Source organism: Micromesistius poutassou, assembly GCF_964030765.1.
Source record: "Micromesistius poutassou genome assembly, chromosome: 19".
Lineage (NCBI taxonomy): Eukaryota > Metazoa > Chordata > Actinopteri > Gadiformes > Gadidae > Micromesistius > Micromesistius poutassou.
This window is the reverse complement of record NC_140289.1, coordinates 11,937,280-11,946,899: the sequence shown is the minus strand read 5'-3', so window position 1 is coordinate 11,946,899 and position 9,620 is coordinate 11,937,280. Positions and strand designations below refer to the sequence as shown.

At 52.5% G+C, this 9,620-nt stretch overlaps 1 protein-coding gene across 1 annotated transcript; it reads left to right on the top strand.

The window, feature by feature from the left end:
- Positions 1–3,068: 3,068 nt before the first annotated feature.
- slc35d3 (solute carrier family 35 member D3) lies at positions 3,069–9,274 on the top strand (the record flags this gene model as incomplete). The annotated part of the gene is given in 6 exon segments (XM_084484312.1): positions 3,069–3,293; positions 4,149–4,359; positions 6,243–6,338; positions 6,341–6,399; positions 7,924–8,649; positions 9,263–9,274. Coding segments are annotated over 6 exon segments (1,329 nt in total).
- Positions 9,275–9,620: the final 346 nt, after the last annotated feature.

The window sequence follows — 9,620 nt, the reverse complement described above, 5'->3', positions numbered from 1 at the left end:
AATAAATGTGGGACTTTTGAACTTACTGGTATGGGTCTTCCATGTTGAAAACAAAAATAGTATGCTTGAGGAAATGAATGTATGTAGGATATGACGTGTGTGCGTGTGTGTGTGTGTATCCAGACTGTATGTATATATTCATATGGAGGAGGAGGAGGGGATGCACGTCATGACATTGCCTAAGGCCTGTGACTGGGAAATGTCCCCCCACCAGTAGCCAATAAAAAGTGGCTTTCCAGTGATGCATACAGAATCACACCACCACCACCAGCTACAATTCTTACTGAAAGGTTATTACTCTCACCCTCTTATCGTCCCTGCACCTTTTTATGCATACTCTCTCTCGCTAGCTCCCTTTCTGTCCCCCCTCTCTCTCTCTCCCTTTTGCTCCTTTTCTCCGCCCTCTCTGTTCTCTACCCCCCCCCTCTCTCTCGCTCTCTCTCTCTCTCTCATCTGTCTTCTCCACCTCTCTCCCCCCCTGTCTGTCTCTCTCTCTCAAACTCTCTCCTTTCCCCCCACTGTCTGTCTCTCTCTCTCTCTCTCTCTCTCTCTCTCTCTCTCTCTCTCTCTCTCTCTCTCTCTCTCTCTCCTTTTCTCTGTCTTCTCCACCTCTCTCTCTCTCCTCCCCCCCTGTCTGTGTCTCTGTGTCTCTCTGTCTCTCTTTCCTTTTCTGTCTTCTCCACCTCTCTCTCTCTCTCTCTCCGTCACCCTCTTGTCACTCTCAGACTGTTTCTGCAAGTCGTCTCTTCTCTGTCAGTCCGTCCGTCTGTGGGCGTTGGAAGTGCCTCTCATATCCAGGGGAATCGCCCCTTCAGAAGGCAAGGTGCTGGGTCCGTTCACGGTCTGAAATGAGAGGCTGCTGATGGGGGAAAGGACCGGTGAAGACGACCTCTAAACGGCAGAGAGGAATAGAGAGAGAGAGAGGGGCAGAGGTAGAGACAGAAGAGCAGGTGTTGGGCCGTCCGGTGTTGTGGAGCAGAACCAAAGCTGTCACTCTACTCTGTGTCTTCTCTCTTCTGAAGTAAACACTGCAGAGGAAATCATGGGTTAGGAGAGAGAGAGAGAGAGAGACTCTGGGCAGAAGAAATACTGGTACACTATCTGGAGAGTCAATAATGAAAACAGTTCATTGACAGCGCTTATTAAAACATCATTTTCTCGCTGTTTACTCTATAACTGTTCTTGGTAATGTTCTTGAACATTTTCCATTATCTTCTAGATCCTAGTAGAATGCATCCATTAAATGCACATCACGTGGGCATGCACCAGCAGCAGCAGCATCGAGATACACAAACGCAATGATCCTGCCTGTTTAAAATGCTTATCGTTTCTTTCTCCACGGGAATTATTTTAAAACTCGGGGCCTGATAATGATGCAAGACCGGAGCGTTTCCGCTTCCCAAGTTAACCGACGACTTAATTACCTCGGCGTGGCGGGATGCTGCATATTGTCCGCCGCTAATCCGATTCCGAGCCGGGCGGGATCCCCCAAACCCGCGCGCCACGCGTCCCCCCGACCCCCCCTCGTGTTAATTGGTAACTAATGGTGAGCGAGCGATAAGCCTATCTCACTCGGCCCCGCGGAGCTGATACAAATATTTATATTAAAAATATTGTCCATGTGATTGTCACGGCTATTAAGAATGATTGTTACGTTTCCCGCTTATAATTGCGTTGGATTCTTTTTTTTTGTTGTTAATAAAAATGTTCAAGAATTTTTAAAGAAAGAAAGTACAATAATAATATAATGACGTTTATGTCGGGTGGGGCCCGGGGGCGGCGGCGTATAGTGTAATTATATGTAATAATTCCACTCATAAAACAATATAATATACACTAAAATAAACATTATAAGAAACAAGAGACTGGGATTACAAAAGGAAACAGAAAAAGTGTCGGGCAGCAGGCGGCGGGCAGGTGATCCGAGAAGGTGACGGGACAGCACGGGGTAGGCCTACCCGCTGACCGCACCGACCTGATCCACACTGCAATATGGAAATATGTCCAGATCTGAGCGGGAGAGGGAAGTCCATTAAAGTAAGTAGGCTGAATCCTTTACGCTCGCTCTCGCTCTCGCTCTCGCTCTCTCTCTCTCTCTCTCTCTCTCTCTCTCTCTCTCTCTCTCTCTCTCTCTCTGTCTCCCCTCTCTCTACCCCCCATCCGTCTCTCTCCTTCCGTCCCTCTTTCTCTCCCTCACTGGCTCCCTCTTTCTCTCTCACATACAATCTCCCTCTCCCAACTCTCTCTCTCCCCTCCCTCTCTCTCTCCCCCCTCCCCCTGTCCCTCTCTCCTTTGGGTACAAAGCCAACAGCGCCGCTGCGGCAAATGTCAGATTTTTTACTCCGCGCCAATGCGTGTCCTTCGCACCGGTTCCGGTTGTCGTGCAGATCCTTTTTAATCGAACTCTAATTCGGCCCAAGAAGACATCAGGTTCGGACCACGGTGCTTCTTTCCTCCGAACAGCTGCAGTGGGTCCCGGACGACAAGAGTTCACAGGGAAAAAAAAGTCAAGGACGGATAGAAAAGTGACGCGGAAAGTGGACTTTTAGTTTGAAATGGACCCGAATTAAAGAGAGAGGCACCGAGTTACGTCAGCACAACTGTCCCAAGTAGGCCTAGTCTCTCTCTCTCTCTCTCTCTCTCTCTCTCTCTCTCTCTCTCTCTCTCTCTCTCTCTCTCTCTCTCTCTCTACCCCCACATCACCTCTCTCCAACCTCTCTGGACGCTGCCTGCCAGTCGCCGGTTGGCTCTCTCCTCATCACACAGAAGATTGGATTGAATGGTCCTGGATGCCGATCGATCCCTGCTCTTCGCCAGTCGTTAAGACTGCGGGACGTTTTACGACGGTGCGCTCGAGGAGAACGGTGCCGGTGCGCCGTGCGTGAGTGCGCAGAGCGCAGAGCGCGCGCGAGGAGCCTGGCCTCCCAATCCCCACAACCCCCCTACAAATAGTACATATTGTGCTTCTTTGAAACACAAGTTTCTTCTTTTTATTTATTTTTTTAGCAGAAACACTTTTTAGACCTTGTTCTTCTAGGCTGTGTGGCCTCCGACGACCAGCGTCCACCATGGATATGTTCAAAGGCCGCGGGGTCGGGATCGGCGTGGCCGTGGCGCACGGGGTGTTCTCCGGTTCTCTGAACATTCTGCTCAAGTTCCTCATCTCCACGTACAACTTCCGCTACCTCACCATCATCCAGTTCCTCACGAGCTCCGCCGCCGCCGCGACGCTCGAGGTGCTCCGGCGGTTGGGGAAGGTGGACATCCCGCCGTTTGACTTCCAGCTGGCCAAGGTAAAAAAAAAACAACGCTCACACCGAGTCTGTGTTCCGTCCTAGTGTCGTGATCGGTGGGATACGCAAATGTACAATGTACAACGTGATATGGAATCGAGGTCCTCCACAGGCAGTGGAGGAGTTCGACCAGGTCTGTGAATGAATAATACAGTAAATATACAATCAGTATATCCCCTGACATAGGGGCCCATGTGTCTCAGTGAAGGTAAATGTAAATGTTTTGTGTTTTACATATGATAAATATTGTTTAGGCCTTTTATTAACATGTTGTGTATCCTTTGCGTTACACTTGCATTTGTATGAAGTTATAACTGTCTACTTGTGTCTGTATTGGACTAGCTAAATGATTTTATTATTACTGGATTATTAATTTTTCATAGACCTACGGCTCTAAGAGATTCTATTGATTGATTATGGACTATGGCCAACTATAAGTGACTGACTGGCCAATTGGTCGATGGAATAATTGAGTGATTGGTTCCCTTGATTGACTGTTTAACTGACTGAATGATGGCTTTATGACTGTGAGTGTGTGTGTGTGTGTGTGTGTGTGTGTGTGTGTGTGTGTGTGTGTGTGTGTGTGCGCGAGCATGTGTGTGTGTGTGTGTGTGCGCACAGCGAGAGAGCGACACACACACACACACACACACACACACACACACACACACACACACACACACACACACACACACACACACACACACAGAGACTGCAAACAAAATAAAACAACACAACCCCGATGCTAGTCCCATTAGTGATGGACAGACACGCTGACAGACAGACAGACAGGCAGACAGACTGCCACTCAGACGGACAGGGACTGACCCCTCTCCCCTCTCCTCCCCCCCCCAGACGTTCGGCAGTGTGTGCGTCCTCTCCACGCTGCAGTCCACCCTGACACTGTGGTCACTGCGGGGACTCAGCCTGCCCATGTACGTGGTGTTCAAGCGCTGCCTCCCGCTGGCCACGCTGGGCATCGGCGTGTGCGTCCTCAAGAACAGCCGGCCGTCCATTGGCGTGACCGGCGCCGTCCTCATCACCACCACCGGCGCCGCGCTGGCCGGTAGGGACGCGCACACACACACACGCGCGCGATCGCACGCGCACAGACATACGCACACACGCGCGCACACACACATACGCACGCACGCACATACGCACGCACGCGCACACACGCACGCGCGCACACACACACATTCATACACACACACGACAACAACACTGGTATAGATACAGATTGGCATAGAGACACACAAATATAATCACACACACACACACACGCATGTACACACAGACACAAATATCCATACTGGCATAGACACATGCTGCAACTACACGCACATGCACACACACAAACACACTCACTCACTCACTCACACACACACACACACACACACACACACACACACATGCACACACACCTACAAACACACAAACACATAAAAAGAACTAAGGTCTAAATGTGTTTGTTCTTACTACTCTTCCTCCACTTTCCCCTTTAGATTTGTTCTTGTCAGCTCATTTTTCTAATTTCCTCCCTTCCTCCCGCTCTCTCCCTCACCCCTCTCTCCCAATCATCTTCCCGCCCCCTCTTCCTCCCTCCCTCCCTCATACCTCTCTAATGAGTCTAAAGTCAACCCCTTCATGGCCTGTCTTCATAATACCAGCTGTCCACCCCCGGTGCTGCGGTGCTCAACCTGTGGTCCCGTCCGGGCTGCCCCCCCCCCCCCCCCGTCATGATTTACCACACTCCGCACTTTCTTCTTTCAATCCCACCCATCAATCTCTTGGCCCCGCTGGAGCCAATCAGGATAAGAGCCTCGTTAGGAGGGGAAACCCCAAACCCAAACTCACCGCCAACTTGGATAGTTGTTAGTCCACTGCGACACGACTGAGTCTTTGACTCTAAGGGCCCTCATCATTCAACACAACACAATTAGCTGAGTAATTGATTAACCGATCCATTAATTAATGATGTAAATGATGATGATGATGATGTGACGTGTGGCTCTAGGCGTGGCGTGTAGGTGGAGACGTAGAGGGCTAGTGTCTGCAGGCGGAGGAGTGCAGGGTGTGGGGCCAGCCTCGTTGCTCTGTAGTGGACGTGATGAACCATTGTGCGCAGTGAACACAGTGGTCAGGACAAAGGTTGAACACGGTTCACAGACAAATGGTCGAGCGGCGCGGTGCGCAGCAGGGCAGTTTCGTCGGCCGATCGACACTCGGCTAGCGCACTTCCACTGTCGACAGCGGCGATGTACGCGGCGCCCGCGTTATCGACGCCTCGGTGACATCAGCCTCTCCTCGTGGCTCCTCATGACCCTGGAAACCCAGAGTTCTCGCGAAAGCACAATTTGAATTTGCTCAGCGAGTCACTCTGGGAACGAGCGATATACTCAGTCCCCGATGCCCCCGGCCCAGAAGATTAACCAATCACATCGGTGTATCTGATATAGGCGGGCCAGAAGCGTTGCTGTTTTACCGATCAGATACGGCAAGAGTCTTATCTACCCGCTTCGCGGGTCTGGATACGTCAGCCCTTGTATTCTTCTGATTGGTCGTAGTGTTATCCAATGGCGTTGCAGTGATATTTTCAAATGCATGCTTGGGGCCACCCCTCGAGTTGGGCTATTTACTCGTTGCCAGAAACTACAGCTTTCTAGATGTGGGTCTGGATTTCCAGGCTAGGTCCTCATGGAAAACACAAGAGCAAAAGAGGCTCTTAAAGTGATGTTAAATCTCTCTCTCCCCCACTCTCTCTCTCTCTCTCACTTTCTCTCTCTCTCTCGCTTTCTCTCTCTCTCTCTCCCTCTCTCTCTCTCTCCCCACTCTCTCCCCCCCCTCTCCCCCTCGCCCCCCCCCCCCCCCCCCCCCTCTCTCTCTCTCTCTCTCTCTCTCTGTCTCTCTCTCTCTCTCTCTCTCTCTCTCTCTCTCTCCCCCCCCCAGGTGCGGGGGACCTGACGGGCGACCCCTATGGCTACGTGACGGGGGTCCTCACGGTCATCATCCACGCGTCCTACCTGGTCCTGATCCAGAAGACCAGCCTGACAGCAACCACGGGCCCCTGACCGCCCAGTACGCCATCGCCATCATGGCCTCCCCGGTAAGCACACACACACGCACGCACGCACGCACGCACGCACGCACAAAGCATTCCCTACACACACACACACCGAACACACACATACACGTTACACACACACACACACACGCACAGCACGCACGCACCCTACACACACACACCGAACACACACACCGAACACACACATACACATTACACACATTACACACACACACCCGCACGCATGCACGCACGCACACACACACAAAGCATTCCCTACACACACACACACACCGAACACACACATACACATTACACACACACACACACACACACACACACATACACATGTGTGTGTGTGTGTTTAATATGTTTGTGTGTGTGTGTGTGTGTGTGTAATATGTTTGTGTCTCTCTGTGTCTGTGTGTGTGTGTGTGTGCACATGTGATGCATGTTTGTGTGTGTGCTACGTGCGTTATGTGTGTGATCGACAGAGCTGAGTTGTATTGATTATGTATTTAAATACCTACATTAATCACACGTGTGTGTGCAATAATTTGTGCCCACTCATGGATTGTTAATAAAGCAAATATAATAACTTTAATTATGATGAATTATGATTAAGTATAACTTAGGGGTAGTTTTGCTGCAGACAGCAATTCATAAGAAAGCTTATCTAAGCGTTATGTTGCCAGGTTGACCTGCTGACCACTTTAATGAGAGAGATGATCATGATTGTTTCTGGGGACTTTGCCATTACAAACTCTCCTTTAATTTATTTCTCTCTCCATCTCTCCTTTTGCCTTCCTACTGTGTAAAGGAACGTGAAGCTCCATTCTCACAGCTAAAGGGAACATTTAGAAATTAAAGAACAGATTAATCTCTCTAGAGCTCTCTGTATATTTCTTCTCTCTGCTGTCTACAGAAACGTTGAAGCTACACTCACATGGCTGAAGGGAAATATAAATTCCAAAAGTTTTGAAGGTCAAGATTGACTCTTGAAATGATTTCCCTCTCTCTCCTCTCTCCCCTCCCTCTCTTTCCCTCTCCCCTCCCTCTCTCTCCTCCCTCCCTCCCTCTCCCTCCCTCCTTCTCCCCTCCCTCTCTCTCCCTCTCTCTCCCTCTCTCTCCCCTCCCTCTCCCTCTCCCTCCCTCTCCCTCCCTCTCTCTCCTCTCTCCCTCCCTCTTTCTCCTCTCTCCCTCCCTCTCCCTCTCCCCTCCCTCTCTCTCCTCTCTCCTCCCTCTCCCCTCCCTCCCTCTCCCTCCCTACTTCTCCCCTCCCTCTCTCTCCCTCTCTCCCCTCCCTCTCTCTCCCCTCCCTCTCCCTCTCCCTCCCTCTCCCTCCCTCTCTCTCCTCTCTCCCTCCCTCTCCCTCTCCCTCCCTCCCTCTCCCTCTCCCTCCCTCTCCCTCCCTCCCTCTCCCTCCCTCCCTCTCCCTCTCCCTCCCTCTCCCTCCCTCTCTCTCCTCTCTCTCTCTCCTCTCCTCCCTCCCTCCTTCTCCCCTCCCTCTCCCTCCCTCTCCCTCCCTCTCCCTCCCTCTCCCTCCCCCTCCCTCCCACGCACCAGGTGCTGCTGGTCTGCTCCATGGCCTCCATGGAGGGCGTCCACGTGTGGGGCTACGTGGGCTGGCAGGACCCGGCCATCGTGTGCCTCTTCCTGCTGTGCGTGCTCATCGGCTGCGCCATGAACTTCACCACGCTGCACTGCACCTACATCAACTCGGCCATCACCACCAGCTTCGTGGGCGTGGTGAAGAGCATCGCCACCATCACCGTGGGCATGCTGGCCTTCAGCGACGTGCAGCCCACCCAGCTGTTCGTGGCCGGCGTGGTGGTCAACACGCTGGGCTCCGTCATCTACTGCTGCGTCAAGTACGCCGAGACGCGCCACAAGAGCGCCTACGAGGACCTGGAGGAGACCCAGGAGGCCGGCTCGCCCTCCGGCGCGCCCTACCGGGAGAAGGGGCTGGCCAACGGCGGCGGGCCCCCGGCCGGCAAGGCCGCGTCCGGCGCGACCCCCGGGGTCGGGGGCGCGGCGGCGGCGGTGGTGGTGGGCGGCGGCGGCGACGGGGAAGGGTTGTCGTGGGAGACGGAGGGTGTAGGCCAGAATGGCGTGGGCGGCGTGGGCGTGGGCGACGTGGGAGTGGCCCTCCCAGCGATGACGGAGGGGGAGGTGACGGAGATGCAACGGGAGCACCTCCAGAAGGAGCGTCCCGTCTCCTCCTCCGCCGCCGCCACCCGCCGCCGCCGCCCCGGGGCAGATCCTGGGCGACGGCTACGCCGGCGTGATGAGGTCGGTGAAACAGATGCAGTTCCTGAAGAAGGAGCCGGGGCTGATCGACAACATGGAGCAGCAGAGTCCGTGACGCGCCGGCGGCCCCGGAGGTCACCTCTGGAGAGAGGGGGGAGGGACTGGGGGGGGGGGGGGGGGAGGGGGGGGGGACGCTGGGAGCAGAGCTGGTCTGGAGCATGAGGGTGGGATGAGAGACCCCGGGCGGACGTGGGAGGAGAGGAAGAGAGAGAGAGAGAGAGAGAGAGAGAGAGAGAGAGAGACCCACAGAGGCGAGCGTCTCGATCATCTCACGTCAGCGAGCTAGCTAGCTAGCTAGCTTGCTGCAATGCAGACTGGTTTCCAGTGGTCAGACTGGTTTCCAGTGGTCAGACTGGTTTCCAGTGGTCGGCGATGGTGATGAGAGGAGCCTGCTGGACGTGTTGGAGGTCTGTTCAACGCCGGGCGCCCCTCGGGGCTTCAAGCATGCGATGGCACGTGCAACAATACGAAAAACAAACGAGACGTTATTCTGGAAACGCGTTTCCACGGGAAAAGTGAAATAAAGCAAAAGGAAATCAGAAGGTTCTTATTTTAAGCTCTATCTGAACCATAACGTGTGTCTTGCCTCCATCAGTCCATGGGATGATATGGTTTGGGTGCTATTGTTTAGCCTTTTAGCGTTTCAGTTAGCCTTAAACATTTTCCTTTAAAGCAGAGGGAACAAAGAATCAGCTAAATACTTATTTTTCATAGATTTTCCATTTTGATTATTTTTCAAATGTCTTAAAATAAAGAAAAGAATCTTTGCACATTTGATTGATTTCATGTATTAGGTCACAAATGGTGAGATTCAGGGACCAGCTTCTATGGTTATATGTTTGTAGGTCAACCTGGACATCGTTATGTTCAGGGATTAAAGCTTAAAATTGTCATCATTAATATAACAAAATACTTTAGTGATCCCAGAAGGGGATTTTCAGGAATTGAGATTA